The 18,925-nt window shown below is 35.3% G+C and overlaps 1 protein-coding gene and 1 long non-coding RNA gene across 8 annotated transcripts; one reads left to right on the top strand and one right to left on the bottom strand.

The window, feature by feature from the left end:
• Window positions 1–2,365: 2,365 nt before the first annotated feature.
• LOC145629036 (uncharacterized) lies at window positions 2,366–15,495 on the bottom strand. Of its 2 annotated transcripts, XR_014111539.1 has the most exons (4): window positions 15,136–15,495; window positions 14,666–14,721; window positions 3,286–3,441; window positions 2,366–2,858 (listed from the first exon to the last, which is right to left on the bottom strand). It is a non-coding gene; the product is annotated as an uncharacterized LOC145629036 (long non-coding RNA). The 2 variants fall into 2 exon arrangements; XR_014111538.1 differs by lacking the exons at window positions 2,366–2,858; window positions 3,286–3,441 and adding an exon at window positions 9,521–10,325 and having other exon boundaries at window positions 15,136–15,485.
• On the top strand, window positions 5,296–9,335 carry LOC145629035 (putative pectinesterase/pectinesterase inhibitor 44). Of its 6 annotated transcripts, none has more exons than XM_081681506.1 (6): window positions 5,299–5,616; window positions 6,242–6,291; window positions 6,434–6,884; window positions 7,557–7,609; window positions 7,694–7,794; window positions 8,881–9,335. In XM_081681506.1, the coding sequence occupies exons 2-6, from the start codon at window positions 6,277–6,279 to the stop codon at window positions 8,936–8,938; spliced, it is 678 nt and encodes a 225-aa protein (XP_081537632.1). In that variant the 5' UTR covers window positions 5,299–5,616; window positions 6,242–6,276; the 3' UTR covers window positions 8,939–9,335. The 6 variants fall into 6 exon arrangements, 4 of the variants coding, with proteins under 4 accessions (XP_081537632.1, XP_081537633.1, XP_081537634.1 ...); XM_081681507.1 differs by having other exon boundaries at window positions 7,706–7,794; XM_081681508.1 differs by having other exon boundaries at window positions 7,584–7,609.
• Window positions 15,496–18,925: the final 3,430 nt, after the last annotated feature.

Below are 18,925 nucleotides of genomic sequence, written 5' to 3' on the forward strand. Positions count from 1 at the left end.
AATAGATAGAGATCTAAAGGATTGACTAGATAGAAATGTAAATGAAGAATGACTTTAAATAATAAATTCAAAAAATAGTAAATAAAATCTTTAGTTTGAAGACTAAACACCAAATTACAGTATAAAATTTAGCACACTCATTGATGAAGACCACGTGCATAGAGTATAAAAAGTGAACAAAGTATCCGTTTTTGCCTTTTCCAGAAAAGTATATTAACATATTATATTTAAAAATTACACCCGAACAGCTTTTGTAATTGCTTTTTTTTTAAAAAATATCTCCAATATAATTAGTGTTACAATTAATTATGTTTATACAATTTGTCATCCAAAATATAAAACACTATAATATCATCATATACTATCCCTTAGCATACTACGGCCTATTCACATTTACTTAACTGAACTAAATTAAGCTGAACTGATTGGAGCTAAACTGAATAGAGCTGAAATGAATATTTTATGAGAGAAGAAAATTAGGAGCTAAAATGAACTGAACTAAACTGATTGGAGTTTAACTAAACTGAATGACACTGAAATTAAGCTGAAGTGAACAGACCCCTACAATTTTAATTTTTATATGTTTCCCACTCCACTCTATAATAAATTAACTCTCGAATAAAAGAAAATTTAATTTAAAACATTAATATCAAATGTGTTGGATAGAGTTATAGTTGCAACATTTATTACCAACCATCATATCATTCTTACTTTATATATATATATATATATATATATATATATATATATATATATATATATATATATATATATATATATATATATACATATATATATATATATATATGTATGTATATATCAGCAAGTTTGGTAGAGTTGGTGGGGAACTCACCTTGTGACTTTGAGGGCACAAGTTCGAGCCCTACTAACTACTAAATGCTTGGGAGTGACAACATTTTTTAATTATCTTCTTAGATGGCAACATTTTTCATTTGTTGTCTTTGTTAAAGTGTTGCTTAATGTATCATTTTACCTAAGCTTTCAAAATGGTTGCTTTTGAATAAAAATGTGTTGCCTTATGAATAGACAACGGGGGCATAAATTACGCATCATATGTGTTGTCTTAGCTACAAGGAAACACTTTTTTTATATTAGGCAATGATTTTGCATTGTTACCTTTGCTTTATTTTGTTGTAGCGAAAAAACATTTGTCATCAATTCCTTATCAAACTCATAAGTCTGAAGTGATTAGCTCCAAAAATTTAGTTTTAGCATTTCTCTAGTGATAACAATTTCTATAATATAGCAATTTTGACTTATCATAATTCATAGATCTTGTATATATCATGATTTATAAATAAACATTACATCAGTGCAAGTTTTTGTGAACAACATAGAATACTAACTTTCATAGTGTTTTCCAGGAACATGAACTATTATTGTACATGTTCCTAAAAAAACTCCTCAAAAGATTTAGGAAAAATTGCTCCCATTAATCTGAACTTTGCCCCATCCGCCGAAATTAATCCCAACTTTCGTTTATTATCTAATGCACCGAACTTTCGTTTAACTCAACAGCATTGCAACCCTATTTACATCAGATTTTCTACTTTAATCTAAACTTATTTGACGCAATACTGGAGCAATACTCCCCTTCAAAAAAAATAAAAAAATACTGGAGCCATACTAAATAAACAAAGGGGTTATGAACGAAATTCGTAGTCTGAACCACGTTCGTTCAATACATCAAAATATTTAGCTTTGTGATTACCTCCATGCTTAATAGATGTCACTGATGTAATTACCATGCAGGCAAAAGATTTTAAAATAGAGGAGGTGAATATATCACACCTTATAAGTGGTTTATAGTAATTTGTTTACTTAGCTATACTATGTTCATCGTTGAAAGACATACTGCTAATTTCCTTTGGTGAGAGAGTCAATTGAGATGTCATCCATCCCTTATGTTAAAATAGAGGAGGTGACTATATCACACCTTATCAGTCCATTTCAGCTTTAAAAATTTTCCTATTAAACAAGATTAAATACCCTTACTAACAAATGTATCACAACTTAAAAGCCCGAAGCAAAATGTAATCTATTAAACGGTATCTATTAATTTATTATATTATATCATTCTAGTAATTATTTACCACTCTTTACAGAATAAAGAAAAGAGAGAAAAGGAATTTGTATCTTTTATTAACAAACCAATCAAAAGATTAACTTCAATCCAACTACAAATCTCAGAATCCATAACAATTTCATTGATATCATAATTATCATTCAAAAAACACAACAAAATTCGGGAGTTTACACAAGTTGCAATCTTTTTAACCTCCTACCAATATCTAAATAGCAACCACCTTCAAAATAATTAACTCCTAGCTTCCTATATACAACATTCAAAATACAAAATACATTACTTCCTTTAAAAAAAACTATAATTGGAACATTTACTACCACAACAAACCACAACAAACCACATATCCAAAATAATTCATTGACTCCTATAAATTGACCTCTTGTTATACTTCATTAGAACTGAATTAAGTGTCTCCTTTTCTTTTTTCTTATCTTCTTCTAATCTTTTAAACTGCGAACTACCTTCATTAGTAACCTGCTCCACCCAATTTAGGTATCTAACAAGGTATTCCACCACAATAGGTGCTTGATCAATTGCACTCTGCATTCCATTTGCTGCATTTTTCAACACCAAATCAACGGCAGCCTTCCTCTGATAAATCTCTTGTTCCATCCCCAAAACTCCCAATTTCAAAACCTCCATGATACGCTTATGAACTCTACAAAAACTTTTATAATGCGCAATTGCAATTTCAATTTCCTTTGCATTTTACATCCCTATATATAATGAACAACTACGCAAGCAACGAATCCTATAATACAATGAAAACAAATAAGTTAAAAGTTTTTTAAACCTAACCGCCTATATCAAGAGAATATACATTCTTATAGTAACATAATAAAAGGAAATGTGTGTCATTTTGAGAAATGTTGAGTCTTGGTATAAACCTATCTATATAAATGGCCATTCCTAACTAAAGCCTTGATCTTTCCTTTTAAACACCTAGCATAGCCCTGATCTCCATTTTTAAATACAGAGCTTTTTATCCAACAAAAGAAACACGCATTCCTATGGCTAAACACAACTTTCGAACCCTCTACTCACCTATAACATATATTGTCTAAACCACCCATTTACAATCAACAACACTTCAAATAACCAGAAACAACACAAAATAGCAACAAAAATCCAGCACTAAAAGGAAGATAATAGCAACAATTAATCAGTGAAGCAAGTACCTTGAAAACAGGTACACCCAACTCAATTATAGCTTCACATAAAACACCGTGCCCAACTCTTAACTCAAGTATAGCTCCATTTGAGACATTGTGCTCAACTCTTAGTCTTGAGAAAATGGTCTAAGTTGCAAAGTTGAATATACGCGTAAAATATTTCTGCAAAGAAAAAGCTACTGAACTGTTACAGTTTTTACCAGGAATATAAAACTAAGCATACACATCATAATGTACTCTCTTTTCCGAATTTATCCAACAAATTACATATTTAAATCGTAATGTGCAATAAGTTATCTTCTAGTCTACCATTAAATATTGCAAATATAGTTGAGGTCATTGGTCACCAATAAAATAGTCCTAATTGATTAGTCAATTAACAATTTAATCTATTTGCTAGTAATTCTGTCATTCAATTTGAATATGGATTGGTTTCCAACTGATATACAGATAAAATGTTCTTGTTGTTCTCACCGAACAACTCTTCTAGTAGTACTTCATTTTGATATGATTTCCATGTGCAGCATGGGTGTTGTGTACTAAACATGGTGGTACGCACAAGCATAAAATTGAAACAAAGCATTACCAATACCACATTAACTTCAAATAGCAAACAATATGAAGGGAGACACTAAAGGTATCGAAGTGTAAATATGAAGTAAGGGAAAGGTAATAATTTTCTAGATCCAAAGTTACTTATTAAAGATTAGTTAGAATTTTTGCAACTAATATGAGATTCCCACAAAAAAAAAAAAAAAAAATCCAAGCTCTGCGCGCGCCCCCCTAATTTTGTACCTTACAAATATAACGATAAATTAATTTTGTACCTTACAAATATAACGATAAATAGATTTTGGATAGATTCATCATATCACTGTTTATTTTTTGTGTTTTTTAAAAAAAAAGAGAGAGAGAAGTGATGCAACTAAAAAGAAATTCATGAAGTACTGATAACACATCACATGGATAAGAAAGGCAAACCATAGGAAGCTCAAGCTACCATCCTACTTCTGTTGATCTACTATAAGCCTAAAGCCAACAACTTATCCACGCCAAAAACTACACAATATGACTATAACCTATGGCAGAGTTTAAATGACAATGCTATCTGGAGTTCACTGTTCAAACAAATTTTAAAGTAATAGTGATCCAATGATGAAATCTACAAGTGTATATGCTATTGAGATCTCAAAGGACCTGCTTGAATAAATCGTATAGAGAAGTGGCCTAAAAAATAGCAACCATTACTCCAGCCCTTGTAATCACATAACTCACTTATTGCTGAACAATGGGACATCGAACCAAAGCATAGATGCCAAAAAGTCAGTGATGGTAGGAACACCCTACTTAAAGTAATACCCTCGCCCCTCAAGCTACATCACTCATTTTCAAAGTCTTGAAGAATTATACTCCGTAATAGATAAGGCTTAGAGAACTAAAGAGTGCAATGACATAATTAAAGCTTCCAAGTACAAATATAATTACAAAATCACAAACAAAGCCCCATAAAAGTTTTGACTATTTTATAGTAGCAAAAGGGAAAAAATAAAAATAAAAATAAAATCTTAAATCCAAAGACCACAGGCTAACAACATTTTCAGCACGGTTTAGATCACAATTGCAGAAGCAATGCCCTAATTTGAGATTTAATAAAACTAAAGCTATAAATGAGCAATCCGAGAAATCATCATAAGATATTTATACAAACCTCCTGACACTAGTGGAAAAAATCTCATTCGTAACAGGCTTTTTGTAACGGGCAAAGCTTTGTCCGTTACAATTAAGATATTCGTAACGGGCAAAATATTGTCCGTTATGAATACTTATTTATTCGTAACGGGCAAAATAGTGTCCGTTACGAATACTTATTTATTCGTAACGGGCATTAATTTTTCCGTTACGAATACTTATTTATTTGTAACGGGCATTAATTTGTCCGTTACAAATACTTATTTATTCATAACAGACACTATATTGCCCGTTACGAATACTATATTACACGTAAATGCCCAAACTTGGCCCAATTGATGAGAGGAGCCCAATACTTGGCTTTTTAGGGTTTCACCTCTTTCTCTCTCATCAGTCCCTCACTCCCTCTCTCTCTCTCCTCTCCTATCCTCCTCGTCATTCACCTCTTTCTCTCATTTCAAACTCACGCCCTCTCATTTCGAGGAGCAACGAGAAGACCTCTTATCTGTTGATTGTTGTTTTGGTGGTTAACTTGAGCAGCGATTGCGTTCATCTTGAGACGAGCAACTTGACCGGCGGCTTCATACAAGAGCTCCCAAGCGGCGTCGTGTTTGGGTGGAGGTGTAACCGGCGGCGACGGAACTCTTGGTAAATTCTAATTTGCTTTATTTTTTTCTACAGGCAATTTGTATTTGATTCATATTTGGCATTTGGGGTGACATTAAGTAGTTTTGGGCATTTATGTACGAAAACACAGATGATACTACGTTTCCATTTATATAAGGATGTCATTTATCATGTTAAATACTCTTAATTCATTCCCGTAACCAATTTCTATTTTCTGTTTTTTTTTTCTGGGTTTTTTATGTAATTTTTATAGATCTATGCTTGTTTTTTTTTAAAACTTGAGGAGTTTAGCTTGTTGGGTTTTTTTTCAAATCACTTTAATTGTCTTTTGGTTATGTTATTTGATATGATTTTCTTGAGATTAGTTGATGGGATTTCTGGGTTTTTGAATTCGGTTATGAAATTCGGTATTTGGGATTTTTTGGAGGTGGGGGGTTGTGTTAATTGTCATTAGTTTTTTTGTTTGAATTGATGTTATGATTTCTTGTATGAACTATTGTAATTCTTGTTGGATGTAGCAATGTATGTTTTATCACTAAATCAGTTTTTATCATCTAAAATCTACAAGTATAAACCTTGGAACAAGCTTTTATTTCCGCATCTATGGGTAAATAAGTTGCTGATGACTGTGATCCTCTGAATATAGGGAAAAAATTCTGGAATGTGTTCCATTTACAGCCCATGTGTGACCAAAAGGTATAACTTTCTTTACTGCCTTCAACAATTTGTTTGTAAATTGTCTCCGACTTATTATTAATTTAAATTGTCATAAGCCCATGTCATGATTTGATTCATTGTCATTCTCTTAACTATTCCTTGCGTGTTTGTCTGTGAGTAGGGAGAAGTCCAGTACTTTATTGGGGTACAGTTAGATGGTAGTCAGCATGTCGAACAACTTCAAAATAGCACAATCCAAGGATTTAAGGGATTGCCCGTGCACAATACTGCTAATCTTGTAGTGGTTATTCCTGGAGTTTATTTCTTTGTAAAATATCATGATAAACTGCATAAACCCAACTCCATTACAAATAATAATATAAACTTCAATGCCACAGTATCTCTAGATGGAGATGGGGATTTCACTACAATCTCAGAGGCTATCCTCTCTGCTCTATCATACGCCTCGTCGCGGTTCTACATTCGGGTTTGTTCTGGGGTGTACAATGAAGTTGTGATCGTACCTCAAAGTAAGACTAGCATTGCATTAGTTGGGGATGGAGCGGAAGTCACCAAAATCACAGCTAGTCGTCGGATTTCTGAATTTTCAACTTCAGAAACTGCCACCTTCAGTGAGTATATGTATATCAGTTTATTGATGTTCATCCTGTTTCTTGATTGTGATTATTTCCTAGTAACAATAGATGAATTTATCGTGTTTTCATTGATTTCGAGTTTGTAACATTAGTATAAAAATGCTCAGATTCTACAGAAAAAGGTAGCAATTATCAGTTTTTTATGTTTTGTATCCTGAAGACTCTGATTCACTTGACAAAAATATGCTAATATCTTCTGTCAAAGCAGCCCAATTTAGTTCGTAAAGCATATAAAATTCGTTATATGGGTTTCAATCAGATTGATTTTGTTTTAAATTGGTAAGTAATACACGAAACGAAAGCTGCATTGACAAGTCTTCTAGTTCTAGTAGGATTACTTTTTTACTAGTTGAAAGCCAATTTCATATGTTGTATAACTGATCTTTGTATTTTCGAGTAAAGATGTTATATACTTTATACAATTCATTATATGTTGTAATGAGCTGTAATTTAGCATACTTTATGATATATGATATGTAAGCACAATCCTCGAATTTAAGGGATTGCCCGTGCTTTCCAACTGAGGATATGGCGTGTACATATATAATATGCATTTTTATATCTGTTATTAGATATTGTACACTGATATCAATTATGCAAAAATGGCCTAAAATTTAACATGCTCACTACATGCAATTGAGGTGAAAGAAATTGCACAAAATGTTGATGTTTCAGTCAGAGAACTTCCCGACGCCAACAAGGTGAGAAATAGGATTATATAGCAAGATAAATAGTTCATTTATCTTCAACTCAAACTATAAGTTTGACTTTATAATTTTATTCAGTGTCATCTGCAGAAACATGAGGACTTGTGGGCAAATCATTCAAAGTTTGTACGAGCTAACCACATAGGAAGGAATGTGCCTCATGGAAAGCTATTCAAAAGGTGAGATGTAAAGGATATAATGTTTTTTTTTAAAGTTTTTATCATCCATCCATTTGTATATAGTTCATACCTGCAATATTATAAAGCATATAAGAATATACAAACATACTTTTTCAGTTATATGTTTTTTAATGGACTTCTTTATGGTTGATGTTTATTTATGAATAAAATTGAATCATTGTTTTTGGGCATTTGGCATGATATTATATTGTTTCTATCCAATATTAATACGGGGTTCAACTTCCCTGGCACTTCGTGTAGCATTTATAGCAAAGATTTCATTGTGATAAAGTTTAACTTATTGGCTAGTTCAAGAAATCTGCTCCATATTTTGTATAAGTACAAGTATACAATATGCTTTATTTGTGGTCTAATTATTCTACATCATTTTTTCACATACTTTATAAATTCTATTTTTTGGTTATTAAGTTGCCTGAACACTTAATTTAACTTCCAAGATTGTTTGATTTATTAAGTTAGCTTGAACAGTTTTACTACTAGCGTTTTGATTAGAAACTCGTGAATATCAATGCCTAGTGTTGTTGATCGCGCTTCTCTTTTCAGACTTGTTTGTCAACTTGATTCCTAAATTTTATAGACAACAATTTTGTGTTGCTTAATTAATTTGCATTGTGTATAGTCCCCTTCGAGTGAGTCGCTTCTTATTATCTTAAAAAGTCTAATACTACGTATTTTACTTGTATCATTAATCATTAATCATCATGTAGTTAAATGGAGACAATGGAGTTGTTTTTTAAGAGGAAGTCAGGGCCATTCGGATGACAATCAATCTTGTTCCGACTGTCTATTGTGCATTCAGGCAAAAGTTACCTTAGGTGAAACTAACAATTACTGTGCTCATATGTGATATTAATGGATGGATCAATTTCTTTTACTGATTTTGTTTACTGTTTTATTTTTCTCCTTTACTGAAGTTTACTGTTCATATGTGAAGTGTAGTGCTAGTAATAATGTTGCTGATAACTTGTTAAGTACATGCCACATGCCTGATTGGGTCTTGACGATACAAAAATCAGATCTTTCTGTTGGTCTATTTTGTTGCTTATAGTTGCTGGAATTTTGCAGGGTCAAGATCAACGCGAGCAAAACCTCTTCATTGGACATCTTGTTTGAAGATAGCTGAGGACGTAGCTCAAGGCCTTGCTTACATACACCAAGCATCCAAGCTTAACCATGACAAAGTTCGAAGAGTTATGTTCAGACTTGCTTGACAGGAATTCTTTCTGTCTTAGAAGCAAAAGCAAAGGTTGAAGCGGCATTAGCTTTGGGGGAGAAGGGTGAGATCACCCGAAATGAAGAGAGGTTGGAATCAGTGAAAGCAGCTGCAGTTTGTGCCTTGGTTGGAACCCTTGCCTGTACTAATTAAAAAATTTTGGTTGGAAAAAAAAAATTATTGTTTCTTGGTTTTTTTTTATTAGTTTTGTGGCCAATTGTACTAATTAAAAATTGTGGAATAAATAAAAATTTACATTGAATAATATGCTGCCAACAGCCCAGCAAATTATGCTGGGATTTTTTTTTTAATTGAGGCTAAAATGTCCGTTACAAATAATCCGTTATTTGTAACGGGCAGTTGAAATGCCTGTTACGAATAACCTGTTATTCGTAATGGACACTGCCCGTTACAAATAATACTTCCTATCTGTAACGGGGGCATACGTAACGCCCGTTGCCCGTTACGGATAGGCCTTTTTTGCCCGTTACGGATAGCTATTTTTCCACTAGTGTGATGAGATTTTTTAGTTCTTTCGGTTTGGCGAGCTAGACGGATCTTTTTCAACAACATAAATTATTAGAATTGGACAAAACAGCATAAAGGCAGGAACATAAGAAGGACTTCTTCCTTAATAAAAAAAAAAAAAAAAAAAAATGGACAAATTGGATACCCCAAAAACATACGAAACACCCACCAACCCAAGTAACCAACAATAATAATAGCAAAAATTTAATGGGTTTGCTTATATAAACATACCCAAAAAAAAAATTCTAATTCATACTCATAGGACTAATGCTTAATTGCTCAAGAGAATAATGAGATTCCCTAATTTCATAGATTCTTCTATTCAAACTATCTAATCCTACAAGTTTCTTAATTTTCAACAAGCAATATCTAAGGTTTAGCCTATTCATACCTAAACATACCAATAGTATCATTATACATGCACCCATTGTACTAATACAAAACAATAAAAATTAACAATTACCATTCACCAAGAATTACCAACTCGACTAATAAACAAAACAAAGTCAGTTAATATTGTTTGGTATTAGTATAAATCAAAAAGAAAAAATTAAACACAAATGCAGTTTAGGGAAAAAAATTGCTTAAGAAGCACAAAAGAGTGTACATGCATAGAGATATAGCATAGTACAACTACAAATCAGAAACAAATAGTGCAAAAAGATAGGTTGACTTAAAAAATGTATCATTAGTGAAAGAGTGAACTTGGGATCGAAGCACGTTCCCGCAATTCTGCTGATAAAGCATCTACTTGCTCTTTGCTTAGGACCTAAATTAATGAAAAAAAAAATCAAGATACAAAATGTAAATTTTCAAAGATTAAGTAAAATGAAAGATCATCTCTCTTTAAGTAAATTTTCAAAAAGTTGCTTAAGATCATCTCTCTTTCTGTTTATTTTTCTGATGGAGCTTAAGATTAGCTAATAATGCATTTGGATTTTTCAAAATGAAAGATATTTTATTGCCACATCAAACCAATTATTTATGACAATTTTACTAATAATGGATAAAAGCATTTCAAAATTCTCTTATATTTGGGACTTGTATACAGAATTTTCAATCTCAAATTGCAAAGAAGCATGCTTCATGCTATTTTATGACAGTTACGTTGTATCAAAAGATTGAGTTAGAATAATTCTATGTTTTGACTTTGATTATTTTAAAAGCAACATCACTTGATATTATAGAAGACTTAGGGTCGAAATTCTGCTCTTAGGGACAGCACTATATGTCTAAATTCCTCCGCCGCACATTTTTCTTATGACTCACAAAAATTCGATAAAGAATCCACTCCAAATCACTATGTGGAATCCAAGTATCTCACAATCGCACTAATAAACCTTTTCAAAGCACAAAACCAATAGCCCAATACATTACCTAGAAATTGATTTATTAGGTGATTTGAATCCATTATCCACCAAAAATCTGTCCTCCATTAATCTAGAATTTTCAAATAGCTCAGTTTATAAGTGAATCATTATTTTCCTTTCTTATTATAGTTCCCATAACACATATAACTACCAAAAACTTGTCAAATTTGATAGCATTTATCAATACCATCCTAAGTTCATGAGCCTCTCCCACATGAATTAATCAAAACCAACCATCACATTGACACAAAGCTACTATGCCTTCGAGATCAACAAAATAAGGAGTACCTAATAAAGGTACCAAATACAGGTAGCTTAACCAACAATAACCACACTGCACAATACTTTAAAAGTTGCTAAATTAGCTATTACTCTTCATAAACATTTCATAATAACCAAAAACCATCAATTTTTATTTTCAACCCACCTTCCATCAAATTCGAAATCACAATGGTAACCAAAAGTAAACTGACATCAATAATACAAAAATGCTAATCGCTAGATCACCATAATTCAGATTCAAAATAATTAGCTCAAAATTGCTACTTGCTAAATCATTTAAAATAAGATTATTAGCTCAACCCAAAAAGGGGGAAAAAAATCAAAAACAACCAAATAAATCAATCAATCAATCAATCAAAGCCTTAATCCCAAAAGTGGGGTCGGCTAACATGAACCAAATTTGATTATTCCGTGTAGTCATCAACATAAATCTTTCTCCTCCATCCCTTACGATCCAAAACTTCATCCTCACGTAAATCCATGCACTTCATATCCTTCCTCACTCCTTCCAACCAAGTCATCTTTGGTCTCCCTCTTCCTCGTTTAATCCCTCCATGGTCCCACTCTTCCACTCTTCGCACCGGTGCACCCTCGGGTCTCCGTCTTACATGTCCAAACCAACGCAGACGATTTTCCCTTAATTTATCTACAATGCCCGCCACACCTACTTTCTTGCGAATAACCTCATTTCTGATTCTATCTCTTAAAGTGTTTCCACACATCCACCTTAACATGCGCATTTCCGTAACCTCCATCTTTTTAATATGCTCTTTCTTAGAAGCCCAACATTCTGTACCATAGAGCAACACTGGTCTTATGGCAGTCCTGTAGAATTTTCCCTTCAACTTTAAGGGAATGCTGCGGTCGCATAGCACTCCCGTGGCCGCTCTCCATTTAAGCCACCCTGACTTAATCCTGTGGGTCACGTCTTGATCAATGTCACCATTCTTCTGGATGATCGACCCTAGGTACTTAAAACATTCACTCATGGTCAAATCCTTTCCATCCAAACTCACCACTTCATTGCTTGTCCCCCTCTGAGTGCCAAAACGACATACCAAATATTCAGTCTTACTCCGACTTAGCTTAAACCCTCTAGATTCCAACCTTTGCCTCCATTGCTCCAACTTGACATTAACCCCATCCTTAGTCTCATCCACCAAAACGATATCATCTGCGAACAGCATACACCATGGAACCTCATCTTGAATTGGTCTAGTTAATTCGTCTAGAACCGTTGCAAAAAGAAAAGGGCTTAATGCAGACCCTTGATGCAATCCGATTGTAATAGGGAAATCTTTTGTCAACCCTCCGCATGTCCTCACATTTGTTGACACATCCCGATACATATCCTTAACTAGGTCTACATACCTTCGTGGGATACCTTTATTCAACATTGCCCACCAAAGTATCTCTCTTGGCACCTTGTCATATGCCTTCTCTAAATCAATAAAGACCATATGAAGATCTTTCTTCTTTACCCTATAAAACTCCATCATTTGTCTTATCAAATGGATTGCCTCCATAGTAGATCTCCCAGGCATAAAACCAAATTGGTTATCTGAAATGCTTGTGCATGCCCTCAACCTTTGTTCAATCACCCTTTCCCACAACTTCATAGTATGGCTCATAAGCTTAATTCCTCGATAGTTAGAACAATCTTGAGCGTCTCCTTTGTTTTTATAAACCGGGACCAAGGTGCTCTTCCTCCAATCTTGTGGGATCCTTGTAGCCGTCCATATCTTGTTGAAAAGGTTTGTTAACCAATCAATACCAATCTTACCCAAACACCTCCACACCTCTATCGGTACCCCATCAGGGCCAACCGCCTTCTTAGGTTTCATCTTCCTCAGTGCAATCTCCACCTCTACTCTCCTAATCCTTCGCACATACTCCATGTTGATTTCTTCATCACTCATAGAGGTATCTCCTATCACAACTCCATTACTTCCATTAAATAATTCATCGAAGTACCCCTTCCACCTGTCCTTGATGCCCTCCTCTTGCACTAGGACCATTTGGTTCTTATCTTTGACACACTTCACCATGCCAATATCCTTCCTTGCCTCTTGTCTTCTCTTTGCCATCTTATAAATGATCCTTTCTCCCTCCTTGGAATCAAGCTTTTCATAAACCTCCTGATATGCCTTTTCTTTTGCTTGGCGAACAGCTGCCTTTGCCTTACTCTTAGCCTCCTTATACGCTGCAAAGGTTTCATCACTCCTACATTTTCCTAAGGCTTGATAGCATTCCCTTTTTTGCTTAATTACTGCTTTCACCTCTTCATTCCACCACGAAGTATCTCTCTGTACCGAAGTTCTTCCCCTTACTTCCCCTAAGACCTCTTTGGCCACTCTTAGGAAACAGTTCTTCATTCGTAACCAGGTCATGTCCGGATCCACCTCTCCATCCCAATCCGCTTCTTCAATTACCTTTTTTGTAAAAACCTTAGCTTTTGCATCCCTTAGGGTCCACCATCTTATCCTTGGTTCTTCTTGTCTAACTTTTTTCTTCGCCTTCTCTTTCAGACGAATAGTCATTACCAATAGCCGGTGTTGGGTGACCACACTCTCCCCTGGGATAACCTTACAGTTTATGCAACTTTGTCTATCTATGCTCCTTGTGAGCAGGAAGTCTATTTGAGTTGCATTTGCTCCATTCCGAAAAGTTATCAAGTGTGAATCCCTCTTCTTAAACCAAGTATTAGCCAAAATTAAATCATATGATTGGGCAAAATCCATAATAGCTTCACCACCGGCGTCCCTCTGCCCATACCCAAAGCCTCCATGGACACTCTCATAGCCATCTCGGCTCGCCCCAACGTGCCCATTTAGATCCCCTCCAATATATAACTTCTCTGAGTGGTGGACACCCTGCACCACCTCGTCTAGGTCCTCCCAAAATTGTCGTTTCTCTTCTGCATCTAAACCCACTTGGGGAGCATAAGCACTGATAACATTCACAATCTCCTTGCCACATAGCAACTTCAGCCTTATCAACCTATCGTTCTTCCGATAGACCTCGATCACCTCTTTTGCCAACCTCTCATCGAGAACCACACCAACTCCGTTCCTAGCTCCACCATTCCTTGTTCTGTGGCTCGTTTCTTGCCCAACATACCATACCTTATACCCCAAAACCAAGCCTCGAGCTCCTTCTCCTGTCCATCTTGTCTCTTGGAGGCACATGATGTTCACGCGTCGTCTTTTCATTACTTCTACCAATTCTGCTGATTTTCCCGTAAGAGACCCCACATTCCAAAAACAACCAAATAAACTAACATAAAAAATACAAAACTGCTAATCGGTGGACCAACATAATTTAGATTCAGAACATAATTGTATGTTCATGTAATAAGCTATCACCACTAAGATCGAACAAAACCAGAACAAAATACCAATTCAATTCCAACAATCAAAGGTAAACAATACCAATAGTTAGTGAAAAAAATTAGTACCTTCACAATAGATACACTCAGCTCACTAAGACCTTCACCAAAGACAAAGCATTCAGCTGCATGCAACAAAGAACACAATTATCAAAAGAGATTCAAAAATTAATTTATAAATAATAAACAACAACACAAATCTAGACACTTGTAGGACAACCAACACAATTTAAGATTAGGATTTTATGTCTTCAAACACAATCGAAATAAGTGAACAATCAAAATAGCTCAAAGATCGAAGTATCTCAACCCAACGTAAGAACCAACACCCAAAAACTCGAAATCCAGATATAAAATTTTAATTAAAAGCTAAAACCAAAAAATTCACGACAATTCCAACCCTTCTCTACATCTAAATAGTACGAAACGAAGTATATATTAGCTCAACCCAAAAAATTAAACAAAATCTACACGAATTATTATATATTAGCTCAACCCAAAAAAGTAAACAAATCTACTCATCTACAATTAAAACTCACCAGATGAAGCTCGGAAAGACTTTCTATGGAGACAAAACAGAAAAAAAAAAAAAAAAAAAAAAAAAAAAAGGAAAGAGAAAAGAAGATGGGAAAAATGAGTGATGGCAAGTAATTTCAAGGAAAAAGAAAAGAAAAAAAAGGACAGAGAGGAAGTGGACAGCAATAAAAGTCAGCATACAATGGCAAGACCGTAAAAAACTAAACAAAGCAAGGGTATATCCAGTGTCACACTGTCCTACTGTTCATAATGAATAGTTCCGCATATCTTCTCTCTTTTTAAAGAGTGTAGATTTGTGAAAGAACAATAATAAACAAGATTCGCCTTGACTTAGGTGATCAACCAACAATTATTTAATTCAATTCTAGCCTTTATTTAACGCAAGATACTATGTGGAATTGATTAATTAATTATTTTAAAAGTGATCAAACAACACTAGTTAATTAATTAAAGTCCTTTTAAACAAGGAAATAAAGGTGATTTAACTAAGTGCTCGGGAATTTACCACTTTTCTATGCTAGATCTCCGTTTAGAACACTTATGGACACCTTCTTGTTGGGGAACCTCCACCGTAGTAACAAAGTATCAAAAGGGTGAGTGTTTAGGATAAGAGGGTTAGGTTGCACAAGTTCACAAGTTATTTTGCCAGAGTTTTAGGTTAATTTGAAGCCTCGTTTTAAGCTCGTATTTATAGAGAAGGATTAGGTTTAGGGTTTCGAGCAATCTGTCGCAGCAAGAGTCGCGCGCAACAAATGAAGTTGCGCGCGGCAACCCAGCGCAAGTTATAGAGTTGCGCTGCTATGTGCAGCGCAACTATTGTTCTTACGCGCGGCTTTATGGTAAGATTCGATTTTATATTTTCCGTATAATTTTCGAATAATTACAAATCTTCCGCAGGCAACTTTGGAAGTTGCGCTGGGTGTCGCGCGCAACTGAAATAGTTTCGCGCGGCATCCCAGCGCGACTTTGTGAGTTGCGCGCGGTTTTTTCAGCGGCATCACTAAGTTTTAACCTAGGCGCTCCTAAATTCGTAATTATTAGGATTTAAGCACGGGCTTAAGCCTAATTATGATCGGGTTTAGTTAATTGGACCTTTTGTTTTGGCTTTTTCTTTAATTTGGGCTAGTCTTATGTGTTTTGTGGCTTAACCAGTTATCCAGAAGTATTCTTCACTTTGACCCAACACGAAGATGGCTTTATTTATCATCATTGCACTTCCTGTCGGGACAGGAGGCCAAAAGTAGATGTCTACAGTTAGCCCCCACTTTGATCGAGTCTAGAATAGAAGATGATCAAAGTAGTCAAGGAAATAAATCCGAGACTCATTCTGCGAAGTTCTCTTAAGGATAGTGAATCTTTCAGTAATGTTTAAGGATGTCGAAACAATCCTTGGTTCTCTAACTGTTTAAAACAAGTAGCTATTAAGGCTAGAAAAAGTCCTTCCTAGTCTTAATGGGCTAAAGAATCTAGATTGATTCTTTGCAATTGTAGAACGCTCTTACAAGTAAAAGTATTCTGGGTGATGTCAGGTCATGAGAAGAGACCGGTTTTAAAAGGATAAAAGGGGAAGATTTCCTCTCAATCGTGTCATCGTTGGTCTAAAGTCCCTCGATATGTCATTGAAACTTTAGCCTAACTTTAACAAAGTAAAAGATGAAAAAGGGGGTTTTCGGTATTCGAGCCGAAATGGTCCGTTATTCGAGCCGGGTCCGGTATTCGAGCCGGACGTCCACAAGATAGAAATACATGTCTCAGGACTGAAGGCATATATCCAAATTCAGTGAGAGGGAAGAAAGTCAGCAACTCTCTCATCAGTTTTGTCCACAAGATGAGTACACATGTCTCAGTACTGGGGGCACGTTACTACATAGGCGCTACACCGTCTCGTCGCTTCTTTATACAGGGGGCGAATTCGACACCCTAACTGTCCGGTAAGTTAGTAAGCACACTAACTACCGTATTTGCTCCCATTCAAGAAGTGCATGTTCCTGAAGGTTCGACGCGCCTGTTGACTCATTAAGCTAACACTTACAGTAATTCTCTACCTATTAGTTCCGAGAGGTAGATCTCGCAAAGCTTGGGCTGAGTGAAATTTTACGCATCACCTATGCCATACAATTTAGCGCCTTACAATACGCCTTTTGCATTTTTACGCTGCATGAAAACGCCTTCCTTTTTGCTTCGGACATGAAAAAAGAAGAAAACCCGGACATTTGTAACGTAAGTAGAGTAAAATGACAAACTTGTCTATAGGTGCTCTTACGTAAAGCACCACCACGGAACGTCTTAAGGCACTCTTACGAAAAACATTCAAAACGTATACTTGGGGAAGGCACAAAGAACGATGTGCATGCAATATGATGCGAAAAACTAACAAAAAGAAAATAAACTACAATATGCAAAGCAATTAAAAAGATTTTGATGATTTACGCGCCATTACGTCTAATAACGAGCAAAAACCATTCAAAAATTGATCAAACGGATCAAAATAAAAAATCCGGTCTTTTAGTGACCAGTATCCGCGCGCAACTTAGAAGCTCGCGCTGGCCAGGCGCGCGCATCTTTATGAGTTGCGCTGGTATGTCATGCGCAACATCTAAAGTTGCGCGCGACATTTATGTCAGTAAAAGGAAAATCGCAGGCGCGATTTTTCATTTCGCCATTTTTCCTTCTTTCACCATTTTCGACTCTTTCTATCTCTAAAAAGCTCGGTTTTTTGCAATTTTTGAAGCTAAAGGAAGCTAATATCGTTCTCAATTCATATTTGCCGTAATCCAATGTAAGTTTTTTGCTAAAAATTGCTCTTTTTTGGCTGAATTCGAACGATTTTCGAATCGTTAAACCCCAAATTTCGAATTTGGGGGGTTTCGATTCGACTTATTTTTCTTGAAATTGTTTGCTCTATGTTGTTATGCTATGTTTAAGAAGTGTTTTGCAACAAATTTCATGAAAAATGGTTAAGTATTGAACCTTGTATGAGCATTTCTTGTTTCAAGTTCATTCTTGCTTCTTTTTTCGAGTTTTTGCTTGATTTTCTGTTATTTTGTTAGCCCATTTTGGTTATACTTGTTAATTATGCAACAATTGTAATATTGGAACTAGTTTTTGCTTCCATAATTATCATTTTGAAAATTTTGAATCCGAAAAAATGGCGCGAAGTGTATACTTAGCTTATGTTCACCATATTCAAACTCCAAAATTGTTTGGTAGACGATAATCATGTTTATATTACTGTTATTCGTCTATAATTAGTTGATTCTTTGAGATTTTAGAATATAATCCCTTGAATGCTTAGTTGAAACTGGTATAGGATGGATTTTGTGGGTGTTAAAAGGCCCCATTTACTGATTTTAATTGTAGGTATCGTAGCCCCCAAGTATGAGTGGCATTCGATTTTCGTGTTTTGACCTATCGGTAGCCATCATGCTTCCGAAATGGGTCTAGAATACGTATATTAGTTTAGTTTAGGAAATAAAATAAACTGATTAAAGAAATTTTATTCGTCATAGCATGGACTCGCCTTCGTTTGTCGATGTCGAGGAGGTTCTTGTTGGTCCGGACGAGGCGTTTCGCCCTCGGAAGAGGGTAACCCGTCCTCGAGAGGAGGTTCGAGAGCGACGCGTCGCAGCCGATCGACGTCCCCAGGAAGAGGTGGTTTGGGAGGCTCCTCCCAACTGGGACCCTAGGGTCCTTAAGTGGGACCCAGACCACCACGTTTCGATCCGAGGGTGGCACATCATCGTGAGTTTTCCGCGCCTTCGTCTTTTTTCTTTTCTTTTGTTTCTTCTCCTC

Source organism: Chenopodium album, chromosome 4 (genome assembly GCF_948465745.1).
Source record: "Chenopodium album chromosome 4, dcCheAlbu1.1, whole genome shotgun sequence".
Taxonomy (NCBI): Eukaryota; Viridiplantae; Streptophyta; class Magnoliopsida; order Caryophyllales; family Amaranthaceae; genus Chenopodium; species Chenopodium album.

Bases quoted from the DNA above. Each gene is read 5' to 3' on its own strand.
- LOC145629035 (XM_081681506.1), top strand. The intron at 7,610-7,693 runs GTGAGAAATAGG...AATTTTATTCAG, and splicing joins AACTTCCCGACGCCAACAAG to TGTCATCTGCAGAAACATGA. The intron at 7,795-8,880 runs GTGAGATGTAAA...GGAATTTTGCAG, and splicing joins CATGGAAAGCTATTCAAAAG to GGTCAAGATCAACGCGAGCA.